General features: G+C 37.9%; 1 protein-coding gene across 1 annotated transcript in view; it reads right to left on the bottom strand.

Moving 5' to 3' along the window:
- Positions 1-9679: 9679 nt before the first annotated feature.
- The window catches only part of SHISAL2A (shisa like 2A), a 2291278-nt gene continuing 2277444 nt past the window's right edge, over positions 9680-23513 (bottom strand). The window contains exon 3 of the mRNA XM_044085954.1: positions 9680-10831. Coding sequence (XP_043941889.1) covers positions 10647-10831 — 185 coding nt within the window. The 3' untranslated portion in view covers positions 9680-10646. The remainder of the gene's footprint in view (positions 10832-23513) is intronic.

Genomic DNA, 23513 nt, shown 5'->3' on the forward strand with positions numbered 1-23513 from the left:
CCTCTTTCTTCCAGGATGCAAAACCTTTGGTAATAAGATGTGCCACATAGATGACTTTCTGACCACAGTGGCAATGAGATAGTCGAAGGAGAGGTTGCTGCAACATGTGTCCCCAGATCTCTTATAATGCCTTCAGTGTTCAGTGGGCTCCCATCAATGTGGTAGTTAGTGGGAAATGAGTTTTTCCCAAAGTGGATGACAGCGCATTTTTGGCATTAAGCTTAAGGCCATGGTTTCGACACCACACATTGGTCTCAGTGAGGCCTTTCTGTAGGATGTCTGCATCACTTGGGGAGTTAATAATGGCCACCAGATTGCAGTTGTCTGTGAACTTGGTCAGACAGAGTCCCTTCATGTTGGCCTGGACTTCTGAGAAGAAGATGCGAAACAAGAGAGGACCCAAGACCTATCCGATCCCTGTGGGACTCCACTCATGACTGATCAGCAGTCTGGTCTGCTACTTCCACACTATGGGTTCTATCTATGAGCCAATTTGCAACCCACCTAATGATATAGGGGTTGATGCCTAGTCTGGTGAATTTATCAATAATTCCTGAGTGAGGAATTGTATCAAAGGCCTTGGCCAGATCAAGGTAAGCTGTATGAACTGCCTTACCTTCATCCACAGCTCTGGTGACTGATTCAAAGAAATCAACCAGGTTGAACAGGCATGCTCTACCTTTCACAAAACCAAATTGCGTGATATCTAGAGTTTGAAGATACCCTATATCCTTGTTAATTAGGTCTATGATGATGCATTCTATAACCTTACATATGAGACTTGTCAGGCTAATGGAGTAATAATTCCCAGGGTCTGTAGTTGCTCTTCCTTTATGAAGAGGGATGACTGTAGCAGTGCACCATTCGGTAGGGACAAAGCCTGAGGTGAGACTGTGAGTGAACAAGGCACACAGATGTGGCACCAGTACACTTTGTAATTCATGTATAACACAGCAGGGATATTGTCAGGTCCCACTGAAGCTGTATTCTTGGCCTTGGACAATGCACCTTTAACCTGTGCTGCAGTAATGCTGGATGCCTGGCATTCTTCCAGTATTGTGATTAGTCCTTTGGAGGAGAGGGGTAAAGTTGGCACTGAATCTGTCGGCTAGTATGTTGGCAATATCTGTTGGCTAAGTGTAGGAGGTACCATTGTGCAATAACTCAGAGTAAACCTGGGTATTGGCATGGAGATTTTTGATATAACTATAAAAGGCTTTGTGGTTGTTTTTAATGGCTGTCGAAATTCTACCTTCATAGCTGGCTTTAGAGGTTTTGATGAGGAATCTCAACTTTTTGCTGAGGCTGATAAGGGAGTTTTTCCAGTTTTGAGACTTCACCTTTTTCCTGCAACAGTTTCTTCCTTCTGTTGTAGAGTTTCTTAATGGCAGGGGACCACCAGATTGGCTTCCTTTTTATTGGCGGAGAGTGTCTTGGTTCTGTTGAGTATGGCTAGTTCCATGCATTTATGTACGTGTTTGTACAGTGCATCGTTGTATGATTCAGCAGTCAGGCATCTATTTTAAACTGGCATGGGTGCTGTGAAGTTAGCCACCTCTGTTTCTAGGAGTCCAACGTCAGCTTTTGAGAAGTTTTTCATGGTGGATACCTTCGCAGGGGGTGTGGGTGAGATGTGGAGTTCCATGGTGATTAGTTTGTGTTTGGATCTAACCAGGGAAGAATTGATTATTGGTATAGAGCAATGGTTGCCCATGTTAGTAATAACCAGGTCAAGGATGTTGCTTCCTCTAGTGGGGGTAAGAATGAGCTGGTCTAGTGGGGGTAAGAATGAGCTGGTCCAGGGCACTGGAATTGATGAATTCCAGGAAGCGTTGGGCCAGTGCAGGAGTTATTGGACTTTTAGTGTGAGTAGAAAAGAATGAAAGAGTCAGCCAGGCCTAGTCCTCAGGAACATGCAAAAAGCTTTCAGTTAAGTGAACTGGAGCTTTATCTTGAACACTATGCAGAAATTGATATACGATGAAGTTTAATGCATAGCATAAAATCATTGTTTTTGGGCCCATGGATAAGAGTTTTGGCAAACAAGGGATGAACAGACAGAATGCACTTAGGCAGGGGGAAAAGTTAAGTCTGTTCACTTTCTTCATCCATCTTTCTTTTGATGATAGAAAAGCTGACACAGCAAATAAAATGCTTCCTGTTTTTAATGGGAAGATAGTGAGGCACAATAGTATGCATGTATGTTCAGAAAGTTGTATTCTGATGTACGAGGATATGAACAGGTTTATAACTATTCACTATGCATGGAGTTCAGGACACCATTGAGAAGTTTAGCCCAATTTCACAAGTGTAATGTCTAGTTAATTGATTTTCCGAGAGTCACACAGCAGGCCAATAGAAGCTGAGGGAATCAAACCCTGGACTACAAGAAGCAGCTTGTTAACAGGTCTTAGCCTTAATCCAATGTTCTAACTACCAGACAGTTCACAGATAATCATTCTGGAAATTTAAACTGCTTCTGAAGAATAATCTGGGCTGTGCTTTCACCCACAGAAGTCTGTGGTTATTCATGTAGGTGCGAGTGAGGAAGGGTGTGGTACACTGGAGTAGTCATCAGGGTGGGAGGGATAAATATCTATTTGTTATTTGACATATCTGTAATTCTGGAGGAGATGGAATAGGGATGATCTGAGAAGGAAGATATTGGGATTATTGGATAAATGGCCAAGAAGACTAAGTTTCCTGGAGGGAAATTGAGATGATAAGGGTTATGTTTTTTCCCCTAGATTTTGTATATCTTGAGAGACGTTGCTACAAGGCCACAAGATACGTACAAAGGTCATATTCACAGGATTTGTAATGCACTTCTTTGGAGGGCCAAAAAGGATAGATTCTCAAGGGAACACTGAGGATGGTAAATGAAGTTGAGTAGATGGGGCATGATGAATTGCACAAGGTATGCCGAAGTGGTACATTTGACACAGATACTGAGGGTTTTAAAAAATAGAAACATATGGTCATGTTTGCGTGAAGAGAGATTTTGGGGGCAGATACAGAGAGGTTAAGTAAGATGGTAGAAAGTGAGTTGGGAGATCAGAAGAAAGGGTGTTGATGGCCTGTAGTGCACAGCACGGCTTGAGAAAACTGTTGGAGAACAAGTTGTGAAGAGCTGAAGAGGTTATCTGAAAAGATAGGAAAAGAAGGTATGAGAGGAAGAGATGATGTTGGGGGAAGAAAGGGCTTAGCCCCTTTTCAAATAATAAACTAGAATTTCAGCTTTTTTGATAGGGCTTGGTTCCTATATACTGTAGTAGCTTGTGGAAATGGGAACTTAGCTAATAGTGGCAGCATCAGCTCTGGTAGGGTATGATATATATATATATATATATATATATATATATATATATATATATATATATATATATATGTGTGTGTGTGTGTGTGTGTGTGTGTGTGTGTGTGTGTGTGTGTGTGTGTGTGTATATATATATATACAGGAATTGCTGCATCTGTTGAGCTACCTTTTTTATGAAAGCGAGATAACTTTGGGGCATTGTGTGGAATTTCTTGTTTGGGCAGTTAGACATTTCAGTTCTTCAAACTATTTGTATGATGGACTGCTGCTCATACATGTTGAAATATGCTAAGAATGACTTAGAAAAAAATAGTTTTTCTACCAACCTTCTGTATGGTATTGTGCCAAAGGCTTTGATCATTTACTGACATAGCATATCCTTTTAAGGCCATTTGTACACTAGGCTGAAATTTAGACCTAGAACTGGATCAAACAGATTTTGCAAGGAGTTTGCTGCTGTTACTCACCAACATGAGGATTAATATTCAAGAGCTCTACAACCCCTACTTTGGGAGCCTTCCTTGATACGAAGATCAGATTAGCAAGCGTATGGCTGCTCAGCCCTTTCCTAGGTTGTGTAATGATATAGGACACTTTAGACCTCTAGTCCTGCAGCACTGCATCAGGTTCTAAGGTGCAATTGATGTAGTCTGACTGTGGTTCACGACATACTGACTCCAGTTCTTTAAGTGGTGTGGATCATATCTCAAGAGAACTTTTTGTTTAACATGTCAAAAGTCATTTGAGTTCCTCATTGCTGCCTTACTTGGCAGTTTTTCCATTGTGCATAGGTCATTGCTATCATGCCATGCATTGTTGGCATTCAGATTCTTTGTTCCAGTGTTAATATATACCCTAAGAACTCATCCTGTATCTCTGCTTGATATATAGCAGTTCTGAACTTCAATTCAAGTCTGACTGTAAAGGAATTTTGTTATGACTCTTCCTCTATTTGCATCTGAAAGTGTTTTTAGTTTGTTTCCTATTACTTTACAAGGCATAGTAAAGTAAATAAATGCAAAAAAAGAGAGACTTTTGCTTTAGATTTTGGGGAATGATGCCCTACATCCCTTTGAAGGCATATTAGAAATGAATACCTTAATCAAATGCATTTTAGAACTAATAAAATCCATCTGAGATTATATTTAGCTTAATCTCATTATTCTAAAATCATTTTAGTCATCCATACCTGCTGTTTTGTTTATAAAGCAATGTGATTTTCAGTTCTACAGTAGCATGAAGCCACATAATGTAGAATCTGCTCAGTACTAAGATTATTCTGACCAGGTTTTAAAATTCTAACTTTTTAACACTCCTCTTTGTGAGAAATATGTTTCCCTGACGAAATTCTATCTTTTAAATACATTGTTTTCCCTGGAAGAAGTATACATACCTCTTAACTATCTCTGATGTGGCAGAACATCCCTGATTTTTCTTGATACTTCTGCCCTGTTCCTCATAGTTTTTCAATTTTCTGATAAACCACTAAGTGTTACTGTGAGTTAATTATGACAGACATTCGCTTCATACTTGTAATTGTTCCGAAGCTGGGGCAGAATATGTTTTAACCCATTTTAAGTGAATTAGTGCACTATTTAAAAATATCCTGGACTGTAGACCTTCCTCCAATTATTTTTGGCTTTGTCCCAATTTCTAGAGGAAAGAGGTTGAGAAGTATAACTATAAATTGTTGTATAGCTGTACACTTTTGCTTCTAGACAGTCATTATTACAATTTTATGTTACTATACAATCTTACATTAGCCTAATTTATTTAGAGTGTACACAACTATTGCAACTTTTTGACTGATAACTGCTCATCCATTTTACAAACAAAAAGGATGAGATTCTCAGCTGCCAGCGTAAAGTGTTTTTTACAAGTATCAGTCATGTCTGCACTAAAATATATAGATTATGCTTGAGGCATTCAGAGAAGTTTAGTCTATGCGCTAACATGTTTTTTTGTTTTAACAAGAAACATCTTTATTAAATTATCACTCATGATATAGGCAATCATACATTTATATAAATAAAAACAAACCATACTGACATAGTTTTAGTTGCAAAGATTTACATCATTTATAATCTATTCAGTCATTGTCAGTCAAATATTACATAGCTCATTCAAATCCTGCCTTCTTTTAAACCATATTCCTCCTCCAAAACATTATTCTGCATATATTGTTCCCATAATTCCCATTTTTTGCTGTGTAATTTGTTCCTGCCATTTTTAAATATCCCATTTCCAGTTGCTTTATCTCTGTTACAATACTCACTACTTCTAATACAGTTGGTTTAGATACTGATTTCCATTTTTCTAGTAACTGCATTTTTGGCAGCCACCATAATTTCACTCAGCAAGGACTTACTATGTCTAGGCAATTCTGATTCTGTATCATAGCTCAAAAAAATATTTCCTTGGGTATACCAATTTGCTTACCCTGCATTTCTAGAGTAGCCTGCAGGGAGTTTTTAAAGTCTAATAATGTATAACACTCCAAGAAAATATGTTCCCATTTACCTCTTCCTTCCCCAGCACACTCCAACATTTGCTGTCTACCTTCCGAAAAATTATTTGGAGTCTATTTGGGGTAAAAAAATACCTATGTAAACACTTCCAAGCAAAGATCCTGTATCTTCTAGATTTCATAGGTTCATAGGTTAGTACTAGGCTATTGGCCCTCGGGCCTACGCAAGTCTAGCCATAACAATTCCATGGCTATTTCTTCCCAAAATATTTACTTCCCTGGACCCCTGTCTAGCAGGGTGAATGACGTGATCCCTGGGTTGAATTTCCTATCTCCAATCCAAGCATCAAGGTTCCCTTTGAAGAGGGCCAAAGAGGCACTCTGCTTGACATGTATGGGCAGTCTATTCCAGAGTCTGGGAAGTCTCTGGGTCAGGAACCTATCCCTCCAGCATGTTTTGTTCATTGTGATGACAAGGTTTAGATCCCTGGAGCATGTGGCTTTGAGGGATTGGCATTTCTTTAAGTGTAGTATGTCCAACAGCTCTGGGTTTGACATGGCCTTGTATGTTAAGCAGAGATCGCCTCTGAGTAGATGATATTCGACAGAGTATAGCTGGAGTTTTTTTTTAGATTGTCAGCATAGGGCATCTGCTTTAGGCTTATGATTCTCTTAGTGAGGTATTTCTGCGGCCTTTCCAGTTGTTGCAGATGTCTTGAGAGGTACATACAAAACGAGGTGTTGTATTCTATAATAGGTCTAATGAGGGATGAGTACAGTGGGACAATGACCTCTTTTTTTCTGGATGAAAACCCCTTAGTGATGATATTTGGGAGATATGCCTATAACCCCAAGTCTTTCTTTGTGAATTGCCTGTGCCACCTCTTTTTCCAATCCATTCTACCTCCTCTAATGGATTCTTAAAGTTATCATGCAATATTTATATGCTTTACTAATTATCCCTTTTTAATAGCAGCTTCTGTTCTAAATTCTACTAAAAACTCTACCAATGCTGGTCTTTTGCTTAGGACTCCCCTATTTCTTTTACTTTGCCTATTCTCTGATATCAATCCTTGATAGGGAAGGCAATCACTAGTCTGCAGTCCAAATACATTTTTGACCTCTTCTCAATCTATTACCTTTCCATCACTAAATATTTGCTTCCAATATCTTGGTTACTTTGTCAGCTTTCTCCAATAAATTCATGCCCCCCTCTTGACTATTGTCTATATCCCTTATTACAGTCATCCCTATGGGCAGAATTTTCTTTCTCCAGTCCCATATTGGCTTAGTTCTTAAAAAACTTTTTGTTACTTTGTGAATATAGTATTCTGCACGATTATTTTTGTTCTACTTAAGGATAAACAACCAAGATCCCAGTCTAATCTTGTTTCTTGAACTTCCCCCCTGTTTCATCATCATCCCTTTCTACTTTAAACTATGGCTTTAGCTTTCTGCTTATGCTATATAATAGTGTTCTCTGTTCCTGGCTAGAGCCTCAAGGTACTTTGTACTGCAAGTGTATATTTTGTATGCCCTCATTGTGTGTGCGTGTGTGTGTGTGTGTGTGTGTGTGTGTGTGTGTGTGTGTGTGTGTGCGCGCGTGTGTGTGTGTGTGCGTGTGTGCGTGTGTGTGTGTGTGTGCGTGTGTGTGCATCTTTCTCTCTCTCTCTCTATTCTATATATATATATATATATATATATATATATATATATATATATATATATATATATATATATATATATATATATATATAAAGAGAGAGGGAGAGATTTAAAAAAATGAATGACAGACGTGTTAAATGATCAACACACAAAAACATCATCCATAACATGTTGACAGTTCATTATATCAATAACACTAACTACTGACACCTACTACATCAAAAAATGAAACGCATTGCTTTTTCTGATGTACTACCCATAACCTTAACACACATTCAGCTCACATTTATCTAAACAGTGTTACAGAAATGAATTTTTTAAGGTAAACTTGTGTGGTTAGGTTTAGGTGTAAAGGTAGGTTTAAGGTTATCAAGTATAACTTCACCCCTTTCTCCGCCTTAGTAATGCATATTAACCAGAACCCTGACCATGTAGTTTAACTTAAAAAAAAAGCCCTTTCCGTAACACTACTATCACACATGATGGCTTGGACTTACATCTCTTAGACACACACACACACACACACATATACACACACACACACACACACACACACACACACACACACACACACACACACACACACACACACACACACACACACACACACACACACACACACACACACACACACACACACACACACACACACACACACACACACACACACACACACACACACACACACACGCATACACACACACATGCATACACACACTCTCTGTCTCACTCACTGAACCTATCCTCTTACCCAACCATTATCTTACCTCTAAACACACACAGTCACACACTAAATCTATCCTGTAATCTATTCCTTTCCCTAAAACACATATACTCACACTCACTCTATCTCCTTGCCTAACACCTATTCTAACCTTAAAATGTGCAATCTGCATAATCAGCATATAAATCCCCAGCTCTACCACAAACTCAGATACCTTTGTCTTATAAATATATAGCTATAGATGTACACACACACACACACATATATATTTATGCATCTTTGTGTGTGTATTTATTTTGGTACTGCGGCACTTTCTTATCATGGTTCATCAAAATATCAGTTGGGTTGTTGAATTTTGCTCCTTCAAGTCGTAAAGCCTATGTCAGCCTGGGTCAGTTTTGTAAGGGAGGTGTTGAGAAAGAGATTAGTCTTGTACTAGGCAGAAAGCTGGTGAAATCCCCTATTTTAAGGCTAATACTGTACATTACATTTTTTTTTCTTTTTTACATGCATCACAGTTAACCACCAATGGTCATGCTGTTTAAATTGCAAGAAACCTGGACATATGTGGAGCCAGTAGTCTGGTCTGATATGAAGCTGTAGAATGTGCAAGAGACATCTGAGTTTAGCTGGCATTCTCCAAACTTAGGGGAAGTGTCTAACCATCACCTACCTACAGCTAATAAATGCAGCCCAAAAGAGTTCCTCTTCACTGCAGTCTCAGATAGTATGCATATCTTAAACAAAAAAATCATCCTGACTCACCTTCACAGCTACCAAGGAGTAAACAATACCCACTACACATTTGCACCAAACGCACTGCATGTGCAAGTACACATCCTAGATCATTTTCTGCCATACTGCCTTGATTTATTGACCCAGTACCTGCCATAGACCAAGGTTAAAGGGCAGTCTGTTGCCAAATCAAATCAGTTCACATGTACTGACCCTTGCTTACTTTGTATGACTGCCTGTCTACTCCCAACTGTAGCTAACACTTATATTTTAGTCATTTCAACCCACTATTCCCTTATGCAGAGATGTAGTCTGTTAAAATATTCTACTTTATGCTCTTTATAGTCCGCCTGCACCTTTATCCTTGCCAGCTTTCTCTGTACTGCTCTCTTAATAGTTCATCTTTGAATAAATCAGTGGCTAAGAGATATACAACAGGTTTGTCTACACTGCGAATTTCTTGTCTGAATTTATATTGTTTTTATGGTTTCAGTCTAGTACCTTTTAAAATAAGGATGCACCTCATTGTACAGCTTGTGGAATGCAAATCAACAGCAGCAGATACACCCAGCAAAAGTGCACATTATAAACACATACCACTAATGATTTCATCTAGTATCTATTAGTAATACAATGTGGTTAATGTACAAAGATGGGTGCTGTAATCAAATACCAGCAATAAAATAAAAGAAATCCAGTGTCCACATCTTAAAACATTTAGAGTAGAGCAGTTTTTGCAAAACACAATGATATATGTTTTAGGCACCAGAAATCATGCTCTTAGGAGCAGTTGGTTTAATGCATTGTGGATGATATTTGAGTTTTACATGATGGAAAAATCAATAGGGTATAATACATTGGTTCTCATTTTATCCTGTGTAATACTTGCAGGACATGCTATTAGATGACATTTGTTATCGTTGCCAGTGGCCATAAACAACATGAGTGACCACACTGCAAGTTGTGTCACATTCTGCTATTGGTGCAGCAACTTAGTCTTGTCAGAATGATCAATACTATGTTAAAAAATAGTCTGGAAAATTCTTCAGACATTGTAATGAGTCAGGCACTGGCATCATATCAGAAACGTCAAGCACCTCTGGTCTGTTTGAATTTGGAACATTCTGTTCAATAAAAAGTCGAAAAGATTACAGCAGTCCAGTTTATGCTGATCATACATAATCTTGTATGTTTGCGAGTGTTGCCCATTAATAAATTGTGGCATATATAAACATTAATGCAGAGACAAAAATCTTTTATGATCCTGAACATTTTGACTACACAAAACCAGTCAGTTCCTCTTACAGAAGCAGATTAATAAGCAAGTGCTTTAGAAAGATAATCTGAAGTGACAAGTTGTAAATAAAAATCCATAAATGGGCAAGCAAGTCAACATTTAAGTATCAAATGTGATGTAAAAATATTTCAGCGAGAATGTGTTGCATAATTTCCTTTCTGTAGTTTATGCAGGCAGATAATAATGTGCTTACAACCTGTACTTATGTTCATTTGACATGTAAAAAAATCCTGCTGTTTAATATTGGCAATTAAAATGGGTACAGAATCTTTAAAACTTTTTGCAGAAGATGTCTGGATGAGCAAATGCATTAAAAATATTTTATATCACATCTTCCTTCCCGTTGTAGATGTAAACATTTAAGAAAAGAAGAGGGTACAGTGGTCTCTTTAAAGCACATTTTACATTTTATGCAGTTTCCAAGCTATGATATGTTGTACAGTTATGTTGGACCTTGGACATTAATTGTAGTAACAGTAGCCATAAAACACCTTTGAAAGAGTCTGTCTGGTTCTTGGGGTTGGTTATCACAATCCAGCTTCCGGCTCATAAAGTGTTTTTTGAATCCATTTGGGGCAGCTGATTGACTTGAGTGACTCATTTCTTCTAAGGAATTTTGATTTGTTCCTGCAACATTAAACAAAATTAAGTTATACAATGCAACCAAAAGGTACATTTGAATGCAAAAAAACCATGAGTAAATAATATAAACTTGTATCTAACTATGCATTAATAAATATATTCACACAAGATCTATCTATACCACTACAAAAACAAATAAACAAAGGAGAAGCAAAGGTTCAGTGTGATATGCCAGAAACCAAATAACTAAACTGAAAACCGCAGAAACCACCAGACTGCAAAGAATAAGTCAAAAATATTTTAATATCAGCCGATAAAACCAGATAAAATGGATTAGCGCTCTCAGGACTGTGTCCCTTCTTCAGATCATCCACATCCATAAACCTTCAATAATTTAAAATAACCAAAAAACAATCAAAATCATTGTTGGAGTCTACGCCCCTCAGGATAGGCTTGAGCGGAATCATCCCATTCAGTCCTGGGGTTCTATCAGCCTGAATATCTTTGACCCAATAAAACTCGCATAACTCAGTAAAGTTAATCATGTCACCATCTCTCAGGTTCTCTTTAGCAATCTGTAAAACTAAAAAAGAAAAGGAATGTCCGCTATTCTCATTTATATGCTGATATAAACCATTATGCTTGCAATTCAGTCTTATGGCACTGGAATGTTGGAGAATTAACTCTTTCAAATGATGCACGAGTTGCATTTAGCTGGATAGACCACATTGCGAGTTTGACAATCAGCATACAAGTTGGGAGAGTAGTGTTTTAAAGAAGATGGATGCAAAAATTCATTGCTGGTAGATATCAGTGCACAAGCGTTACAATGGCTAGAAGGGAATGTCCCAACCCTGTTAGGCCAAGGAACGTCTTTCCTACTTGAACTATAGTTACTACACAGTAAACAGTTCAAGTCTCTATTCTTTCTGAAGGTGAAATTCAGATTATCGACCACTACTTGTCTGACAGTATCATTTGCGAATAAAATCTTCCAGTTATTGTAAATGATCTTGCATATGCCTCCAGTATTGCTACTATATTTCAAATTCATCCTCAGTTTATTATTATCATTAACTCGTCTAACACTGTTACAGTTATTCATTCATCCCTTATCTGAGAACATGTGGCAGCATTAGTCTCCCTAGTAACTTTACTGTTTGTAATAATATGTTTGACTTCATCATAAGAATCCATCAATATCTGTACAGCTGTTTTATCAACTATGAACATGTATGCTTGTGATAAATATGGCCACAGTAAAAGTATTCCAATTTCTGTTAAACAACTGCACACTAGTCCTGTAAAGACAGACTATTGACAGGCTCACAAAGGTCAGTCATTTTTATCCAACATCCTCCAAACCCAGCGATTATGGTTACCTTGTTGGCTGCATCCTTCTCAGGTGTCTGTCAAAAAAAAATAATATTGAACAAAGTCACACATTTCAAATCTGTTTCACATAAACACAGAGTAACCAAGGTATTCCAACTTAATTCACACATGAACACACACACAGACACACACACACACACACACACACACACACACACACACACACACACACACACACACACACACACACACACACACACACACTACTCTGGCAAAGTCAGTTTAAAGACAGTTCACAGATGATCAGATAAGAGCAAAATGTACTTTCATCCACAGACAGCCCTCCCCATCAGCAATTACAGCCTCTTTCACTGTTTACACCTCTTAATGTTATGAAAAAATAAAATTACACATACTTTACTGTTAGGTTTAAAGGAACTACATGGAGTTGTTTTAAGATCACTAGTATTATACCATAAGAGCCAGCCATATGCAGCACAGTTAAAACAGAAGAGTATTTATGAGACCATAATTAATAGTAACTACCTGATAACATATCCTATGTCAATATGTATAATTTCTGTAGAAGTAAATGTCATCTGAATTCAACACAAAAGGAAACTGTTACTAATGTAAAGGTTGCTACTGGCAAACAACTTTACATTTCAGTGCCTCATCCACAAATGCAGTGCTTGCTGTTCTTGATGAATAAATTGCCTATAATGCATTAAAAACTGGTATGCTGGCGATATTGCCATAATATTGCCTGAACTCAATTAGCTATGCAATAGGGAATGGCTGGAAAACAACATGTTCATATTTATTAGACATGCAATCCTGGATACTTTTAAGGAGCATAGTCCAAATTCCCAATAGCTCCAAAGCACTGCCTGGTTAAGTGACTTTCTCAATGTCAGACAGTTCGTTAATGAAGATGGATGTCACAGGGAGCAGCTCATTAACATGTCAGAGCTTTAGTCTTCTGCTCCTATTGCTAGAATAACAGTTTTTAACTAGCTTCCGAAATTTTTTACAATCTGATCTTTTAGAGAAGACTATATAATAGTACCATGCAACAATGACTACATAATGGAAGTCGAAGATCAGACTGCTCTGATCATTATGCCAGATTGTGGACAAATTGGTATCATTGATGTCTGGATTTCATTTAAAACATATTTCAATTTTTTTCAGAAAAAAACTCTTAACAATTATTTTTTTAAATTCCCACATTGAAAATAGACTTGGCATGGGAAACCATAAACTTCTCTTCCCTTGAAATTTTATTTTGTGAAAATGCAGGGATTCATACTCAAATGGCAGATAATGAAGTACTAATTAGCACCTAAGTGAAGGATGCAGAAATTTAAAATACAAATGTGTAATGCATTTGCTAACAGCAAATAAGTGCAAGTGGACCTTTTCAGGAACAGCCAAGGAATGCTGCTTATGGAAGTAACTTGGCACAGTTACATAGAAGACAAATGAAGGCTGAGAAAATCAAAATATGTACTACAGGAAACAGTAACCATATACTACAGCTATTAATCTTATGCATTTGCAAGTACTAGAAAAAGAGTGGTAGCCCAAACGCAATGCATTTCACACCTGTGCACCTGCAAAAAATAAATAAATAATTAATAATAAAAAACAACCTACGTTAAAAAATGTATTCATAGTTAAAATACTAACATTAAACTTGTAGATGTCAAGCTGTTAATTTATTCACAGCTAAATAATAAAAATAGAGCCAGCATTCAACAGAATGAGGAAACCAAGGAAAATTATCAAAAAACAGGTCCCTAGTATTTCATCAAAAGAACAGATCATCAAATGACATTTTGAACAGCATTTTTTGAACATGCCATTTGTTGAACCATTCTGACTGAAATAGCATTACTGTAGGGATTGCCATTGTAGTGTTATCTCTGAGTTGGTATATATAATTAGCAGGGGGTGTGGAGGGTTCAATGAATGGCATTTCCAATGAAATACCATTCCATGATCTGATGTTTCAGTGATTTAATAGACACCTTCAAAAAAACATGGCTCATATTTTTCACTACAATCTATCTCCTTCCTTCAACATAAAAACAAATGACTGAATATAAATCAATGTGATTTACTAAAGGGAATTCCTTTAGTTAGAGTGGAGGATTAAGGCTCTTGTCTTTAGTACCTAAGGTATAGGGTTTGATTCCAACTATCTCTAACTAGATATTTTCTCACACACACATACACATTTCTCATTTTTGAAGGAATAAACATCAGTGACAGAAATGATAGTCAGCATACATGCAATTGAAACATCTCTTGTACCTGGCTGGTTTCATCAGTGTGTGCCACAGTCATGCTGTAAAGTAAACATCAATGCTTCCTACCATCCACCTTTCAATACACACAGAGCAATTTCTCATGTTTGAAGAAATAAACATCAGTGACAAAAATATCAGATTCAGTGTTTAGACAGTTGAAACATCTCCTGTACTTAGCTGGTTTCATCAATGTGTGCCACAGGTAGGCTATAAAGCAAACATCAGTGCATCCTGCTGTCTCACTTTGAAAACTGTGAGTTCAAAAGCTCATGTGCCAGTTCTGGATGTTTCTTATTTGCTGTGCATGCAGACTGGGATGTATCCAGAGAAAAAATAGTTTATTTTAAGGAGCCCATCAGGAAAAGTAATTTTTATGGTTTGGACTTTTTTAAATTAATTTACATGAGAAAGGGCCCACCAGCAGCAGCTGAACTGCTATTATGGTGCTCAAAGCACTTTTCCATTGCCTGAATGAGGTGGGGGAGTACTTCAGCATGACTCTGCTTCTGTATGCTGAATGTTTACTTCTTGTTGCACTCTGCATAACACGATTGTGCACAAGTAACACAAATAGTGATTGATGGTGGTAGTGCAAATCCCTATTTCATTTGTCTCACTAGTGACATTGGCCAAGCTGATAGCAGCAACAGTCCATCTCCTCCAGCAGATTGGGGAGCAGTACACAGCAGTGCAGGTGAAGGCAACAGCAACTCGTCCAAAACTATGGGCCATGACATTCTATATGTGACAGTGTAAAATTACTAATATTCTGCATTACGTGATTGTGTGTATTCTCTGTAGCAGTCTTTCTATCCATGTGAAACAAAGTTCTGCCTGACTATATTCCAGCATAACCTGAACCAGGGGATGGGAAATCAGCAATTCACACCTGGTCTGTCATCTATGTCTCTAATGGAAAGAGGAGACCTATAAATGTTTGACCACCCATGGCCTAGCCTACACATACCTGTAAAATAACTTCTTGGGCACCAAATTGTTGGATACATTTGAGATTCATAGCTAGAATTAAAAGGTGCTTGTGGTCATTAGCTTAGTATATGCATATGAACCTGTGAAATTATATAGTCATTGGTGCATGGAGTGTTACTTTTGGATTATGTTGAGTACTGCATGGTCAACTCACATTGTGCATCAGCCATTTGTCCACATATCATACAAGGAATGTTATTCATCTGTGATAGCCATCACAATTTGCACTGTAGTGATCAGTAGCACAAGTGCTAGTTATACCAGCATAGTGGGAGAGTAAGAAAGGGGCAGCAGACAGGAACTACTGCAAAAGTACATACTAAAGAACTGAACTGTCGTGGTAGTGAAGGTACTTTCAGCTTGTAATGCAAGTCTCAATACTATTATTGCCACCAATGTTTTTTTTCCTTACATAGCAGGTGTTATCATGTTTTTAATGCAGGTAAGTGCAAACTGTCACTGCCAACACAAACGGTTCATTAGTTACTGTACTTCCTTTAGCTTTTTCTTGGTGATGTTGTTGGATGATGTATGTATTACAGTATGCTATGTTATGTCAGATTTTAGGGTGGCCACGGTGGTGCAGTGGTTAGCATTGCCGCCTCACAGCAAGAGGTTCTTCGGTTCGATCTTCAGCTGGGGTGCCTTTTGTGCGGAGTCTGCATGTCCTCCCTGTGGTCGCGTGGGTTTCCTCCGGGTGCTCCGGTTTCCTCCCACATCCCAAAGACATGCTGCAGGTGGATTGGGCACTCTAAATTGGCCCTAGGTGTGCGTGTGTGTGCCTTATGTGGAAGGTTGGGCATCTGGTTGGCAACTCGACACCGTAAAACTCCACAGCCAATCATGAGTGGACAAGGTGATCCGCTGTTGTGACCCCTAACTGGGAAAAAGCCGAAAGAAGAAGAATGTTATGTCAGATTTTAAATCTATCTTAGACAATGTTCCCTAATGGTAGTGTTGGAGATGGTCTTATAGATTGTAATCAGATATTAGCATTTGATATCAATTGCTATGATGATGATGATGATGATGATGATGATGATGATGATGAAATGAAGAGGAAGCTTTTTGCATTGACTGAACATTACTGCAGGATCTAGACCTTAACTCAGAGGTCTTACCCTCTGATGTGGAAGTCTGATAATGCCTAACATCCTTATTCTTGGGTAAGTTCCCATCCATGCCTGCAGCATTTTATTGGGATACATGTGCCTGATCTATTCAGCTACATGCTATCTGTTCCTATGGTTCTGCTGCAGATAATGATGAAGGATCTGAAGAAGAAATATGTAATGCAAAGATGTATGACAACACTGACCTTCTGCACCATCTGTGTGTGGTTGTTGAATGTGTACCACACTGCTGGTATGCACACATCACCTTGAAAGAACCCAGTGCCTTCATCATGTGTGTCATAGTCATCTACTTATAGGGACAGTAGGGATTAGTGATCAGGTGTTAAACTTTAGATGACAGAAGGCTCTTCACCTGGAGTACTATGCGTGATTGAATTTTGCCTAGCCTTACTCCTGTTATGAGATTTCATAACATTAGCTCTCTTTCTGCATAGTTCCATGGCATGGTTCCTTCTTCCCATTCATTTATGTCAGATAGTGCTTAATTCCGTACCTTAGGTAATTCTGTCTGTCTCACACCACCTTTTCCAAACTGATATTGTCCATATTTTTAAAAGCCTCTATGAGAATATGTGATCTCTCCTGTGCTTGACTCCTAATGATGTGGCAAGATTTTCCCTAAAATAGCATTATTAGGAATTACTACTATATTTCAGTCCTTAGTTAATTCAAACATAATGCTAAATCTCTTTAAAGTAATGCTGCCAGTACGCAGCAGAGGAAACTACTTACATGCATGATGTTCCATCATTCCCAATGTTTTCAAATTGTCTCAGATTTTTTATTTATATGTTTTGGCTTGGGAGGAACATCAGAAGGAATGTGATTGCAATGCTGGCTTGTAAGGGAGGGGGGACAGGGAAAGTCCATCCTACTTGATTACTGATGGTTCACTTAATAAGATACAATGAATATCTATGCAGCTTGGCCCCATGCATAGCCACTGCCAGGCACCAGAAACTATAAACAATAAACAGATTATTTTCTAAGCACAGTAATCTGAAAAAGGGATCCATCAATGTAATCATTCTTCATAGTTAAACAGCAACAGAATTTTACCTTATTCGTACTTCAGAAATTATACCTGAAGATTTCTCAATAAACAGCGATGTTATGATCCTAGCCTCTGATTCGGGTGTTAACTCTTCCTATTTTAAACTATTAGCTTAAATTGTGGAATTCCATCAATCTTTGCATGAATGTGGTAACCAGCAGGATGCAAAATGGCAACACTGAGATAGTTTCAACAACCTTAACTTAAGTTACAAAGCTCTCATGCAAATGAGGCTTATTTGCACACAGCTCAATGAATGTCATTACTACGTACATGTGCAAGTCTAGCACATGTCACAATATCTTTTTTTAATGCTGTGAATGACCTGTGACAAGTGAAAGCGTGTGAATTTGTTCAGGTAATGTACAGTCTTTTCAGGTGCTAAACTGGTATGCCTGCATGATGTTAGCTGCTTGAAGATGTCACTATATGGCCTTTCTCAAAATGTTAATTACTGATTTTCAAATCTGCAGTTATATATATATATATATATATATATATATCAGAACAGTTTCAATAATGCTGACTACAAGCTCATTGGTGTCTATGTAATGATGACCAGAATGACATATTTGTAGATGACATCCCAGAGAATGTTGAGACTTTCTTTTAACAATATTTCAGTAAACATGTCCAAACTAGGTTAAATACAATTCAAAGGCTAAATAATAAATCAGGTCTGCTGAAACACCTCAAAAAGTCAAAGACATCTTAATTAGAAAAAGAGGCAACATGGACTACCATTAAGCTATGTACTGATATGAATACATTATAATTTAAAATGATTTTATGACAACTATCCAAAATGTTAGACAAAAAGGAAAGAATGTGAATGGAAGCCATCTTGGCTTATCTCTAACAATAAAATGAGCACCATGGTTACTTTGAAGCTTTAAGGAATCCATCAGGACAACAGTCAGACTTTAACTTCAAATATTATCATTTCTAGTTTATGCTTGACCTATTTTCCTAAAATATTTGACATCATTTCCGTGGACAGCTTTGGTCCTTTTGTCTTCTTGAACCATTTTTTGTTTCTATATTTCTCTGTTTGAAAACTGGGTAAGCCCAACAGACAAAATGTCACTTTTCACGTTTAACGTGGCAGCACTGTCTATTAACTTACTTGTTCAGAGTCATACAATGGACAAATAGAGCTGGAAGGAATTAATAACGTAAAATACATCGCAAAGTAAAAGCAGAATAACAAAAGGAAGAAAAGTATCTGTCTTAAAAATATGAGAACAACAATGTATAGCAGAAATAAACTACTTAAAATAGAAAATATCACAGCACTCCTTTATGACACAGTTAAGAATACACACACATACGTCATAGCAGATCAGAAATATGAAACCTTAAAATGAACCCTTAATACACAAATACGTTATTCTTTTTCCACATCTATCTTTCTCTTACTTTCTTCGAAAATGTCCTCATACACCTAGGCATGTTCAGAAGATTTCATCGCCACCATGTTCACCTTCCATTCAATGTTTCCTTCTATCCTGTAGTTATTACACTCCTAACCCACACCCCATCAATTAAATCTGCATTTTCTTATATTTTTTCAAACCCTGAGACTTTCCTCCTATTCCAAAAAGGAAGAATGGTCAGGATCATGACAGCTTTTTATTATAAATAGCTTCCCATTGATATATAGAGACCTACTACCTTTTTTCTACAGGAAGCAGCTCTTTAACAGCCCCAAAGCCTTAATTCCCAGTGTTATTTCCAGGTTCATCATAATTGCTCAACAACAAAAGCACTATTCCTCTTGTTAAGAATGTAGTTTCTTAGCCTCAACTTGATTCCTGGATCTATCACTGTTACCTTAGATTTTCCATATTTTCCACATTTCCTCCTTTTCACAGCCATAGGTACACACTCAAATCCATCATCAGTTCTTTACTTCATCTGATGCTCCATTCGCCACAAATCTTCAGTTGTCCTGTCTTGTAGCAGCAAACTTCTCCATTTATTTTCTTTTAAAGTTCTTTCAATAATAATTTCTTCATTATACCATAAATTATTAATAACAGAGGGACAAATTCAATAAAGCCTACACTAATTGTACACTAAGTGTACATGATATCTATTCAATAAAATTATTTTATTTTTTGTGCTTTCTAGTCACTCAGAAAGATTACACTGTGTACATGTAGTCTACACCTTGTGGTAACCTTTATGAATCCCTGTCAGTATTTAAAGCTGTAAGAATATCTCTAGAAAAACTAAAATTAGGAGGAAGAAGGTATGCATTATGTCTATGTTGTTTGCTCACTCAGGTAGAAGTGAATACCTACCCCCCATATTTATCGAGGATAGCTGTTTTCCCTGTTAAAGGAAAGGAAAAGAAAGCCAATGAAAGAATTTTCTGAGGATTTGACTTTTACTCAATGAAACAATAGTATGGAAAGTTTTGTATGTTTCTCAGGAAATGGACTGTATGTATCTAGATGCTGAGAGTTTGTGGGAAAGATACCTTTACAATTTAAAAAAAATGGAGGAGCAGACCACTGAGATGAGTTCCTTCTCATCATTTCACAATATCTCCTTTGGAAGGCTTCCTATACCTTGTCAAGCTTAAAATGGATGAGGTGTCATCTGACCAAGTTTAGCTTAATGAAGTTAAACTCTTCAATGGCAGTTCTCCATTGGAAATTACTGCTTATGCAGTTTCTAGGTATCCAGCAGCAGTTATTCCTTTCTTTCTGGAGATTTCTCTTTCTCATGTTTGTGTGAGCATGGAGTCTATTTATGCACACACACACACACACACACACACACACACACACACACACACACACACATATAGATATGTATAAATATATATATATATATATGTATAAATATATATATGTATATATTTTAATTTAATATTTGTTAACTGGGAAAGTCTGACTTGGAACGGGCCAATTTTCAGCGGAGGCCCAGAGAGAAATGCTCCAGATGTATTTCTGTAATGTGGGAGGAAACCCGAGCACCCGGAGGAAACCCAAACGAAATGCAGGATGACATGCAGACTCCACACAGAAGACACCCCAGCCAAGAATCGAACCTGAGAACCTCTTGCTGTGAGGTAACTATGCTATCAGTGCAACACACACACTTTTAAGGCAATGTGGTAGGCTTTCCCCCAACAAAAGTAGTTCAAATGAGTTTTTCCCATTGTAAAAATATCCTTTTGCAAGATGAAGACTGACTTTTAAGTCAGTCAAACATTTTTTTTCTGTATAGTGCTTTCTTATATGTAGTGTCTTTGGGGAGAACACAATAAATGCGCTATGGCTGTCCAAATCCTGACTCTCATGGGAGTCAATCAATTGCAAATAGAAATATTCCTGTTTAGTCTCCTTTCCCCTACTGAAAACGGTATAGGTGAAGTTGTTTTCTTGTCTATACCAGTAAAGACCTGTTTAGGTCCTGAATCAGTTCTGGTAAAACTTGGTGGGATTTTGACATCACCTACCCTATACTGAACTACTTCATTACAAACACTTTACATTTGAATGGTAGGAGGCAGCAGGTTCTCATGACTGAAAAGTCAAAGGAGCTGATGTAGTCATGGTAACATGAGATCATTCAAGGCACAGCCCCAGTGAACATTTGTAGAATCAAAACAATCCGTCTTTTTCTGATGTGGAAAGCTTTTGAACTTGGAGAAGAATTATATGCGCCTCTGCTGATGGTGCTAACAGCACCACTGGTTGTGTAGCTTTATGAATACAATGGGCCAACTCTAAACTTATGCATGCCAATGACCATCCAATTATTTGTTGGAGATCAAGGGAGACATAGTTTTTCGGCTTCTCCAAAAGTGCTTCTTTCCTATTACCTTTTCATTCAATTTATTCTTTTGCTCATTTTTTGTATAGCTGAGCAAACAGGTTTTGCACTATCCACTTACCTTTTGCAACTCTTTTTCCATGTTAGTTTTTTAGTCATCTCAGTTTATCAGCTTTATTAAATGCCAGACAATGTATACTTATGTCTGTCTTTTGGTCTGATCCCAAATAAAAGTGATTTCTCTTCAACAAGCATACCTGTTACTCAGTTTTGAAGGGATACTGCCCTGATGAAACTCCACAGAAATGTCAGTAACTGAGACAGCATGGGGTACTTTGATGAAATATGTAAAAAAGAAAAACAGCATGACAGGTATAATAAAGAGCTTATGACCACACAGCACACGCATAAACAGAAACATGCCAAGAGGCTAATGGGTGGAAAGATGTAATGCAGGTGCATTTTAATACTATTTCTATGGGATCCTTGAGTTAGTGCTTGTTAGTATGTATGTTTGTGTGAAGCTATGTTGATCTGCATAGGTAACATGACAGTTATGAAAAAGGTGGCCAGAAATTGAAGCTTTATGGGTGAGTATAATAAAATGCTTAGAATTACTATTCATAGGTTCATAGGTTCATAGGTTCATACTAGGCTATCTGCCCGAGGGCATTTACAAGCCTAGCCCATAGTTTTGTGGCTTACGCCACCCCTTTAGTATGGGGAACTATACCCATTATTTTGCTGTGCCTCTGTTGAGCAGTGACACTGAGGTAATCCCTGGGGTATATCTGCGATCTCCCATCCATTGGTCAAGATTTCTCTTGAACAAGGCCAGCGAGGTGCTCTGCCTCACATATACCGATTTTATTCCACAGCATAGGAGTCTTTCGGTGATGAATCTATCCCTCCACCCCGTCCTATTAATAGCCGTGTCGAGGTTTAAGTCTCCCGCCCTTGTGGCTCTGATGGATCTAGATTTTTTGAGGTGAAGCATATTCATCAAATCTGGGTTTGACATGGCCTTGTATGTTAGGCAAAGGTCACCTCTGAGCAAGCGTGGCGACTGAATAGAGCTGGAGTTCTTTCAGTCGGGCAGCATAGGACAGATGTTTGAGACCCTTTATCCTTTTGGTGAGGAACTTTTGTGGCCTCTCCAGCTGCTGCAAGTGTCGGGTCAGATACATTCGAATGGGGCATTGTACTCAATCATTGGTCTGATGAGTGATGAGTATAGGGAGACTATGACCTCCCTTGATCTAGATGAGAATCCCTTCATGATAAGGTGGGCAATGTAGAAGGTCTTCCTAACTACTTTAGCTACATGGGTGTCGAATGACAGACTACTATCAACCTGGGTCCCCAGGTCCCTGATAACTTCTTCTATGCTCAGTGGATTGCCACCTATTTGGTAGCTAGGGGTAACCTTGTTTTTCCCGAAGGGTATGACTATGCATTTTTTGGCATTTAACTTTAGGCCATGGCTCTGGCACCAGTTATCCGTTTCTGTGAGACCCTTCTGAAGGATATCTGTGTCAGATGTGTTTTCTACTATGGCGCCCAGTTTGCAGTCATCTGCAAACTTTGTCAGCCATAACCCTCCTGTGTTTGCTTCAGTAACCTTTCATGAAATAAGACATTTTGTACTTCATAACATAATAGAAAAGTCCAACATTACATGGAAATGAAATATTTTCTGTTAGATGGTGTTAAAGTGCAAACCAACCACCCCGTCCCCACCCTGTTTTTCTTGGAACAGTCAAGTCATTTACAGGGTCTTCATGGGAAGTCAAATATTTCTGTTAGTGTTTCTTTGTAACTCATGTAATATTTTTGCTGTGTATAATCTTCTCAACGTGTTGACCTTCCGTTGCTTTCCTTTAATAGGGAAACAGCACAACTGTTCTATAAGCAATAACACCTGCAACATTGAATAGTAACATTCATTGAACAGTACAGCATGCATTAGTACATTTATGAATTTTTTTGTTTTGTAGTGATTTCATTGAATACATTTTAAACACTTCTATTAGCCAGTTAACACTCTCTTTTCTGACCCCCTTTTAAAACATATTTTAGAGCGGAAAAATGGCTACTTCCTTTCAAAA

The sequence above is a fragment of the Protopterus annectens genome, chromosome 10.part0, assembly GCF_019279795.1.
Source record: "Protopterus annectens isolate FY-2018-M chromosome 10.part0, PAN1.0, whole genome shotgun sequence".
Lineage (NCBI taxonomy): Eukaryota > Metazoa > Chordata > Ceratodontiformes > Protopteridae > Protopterus > Protopterus annectens.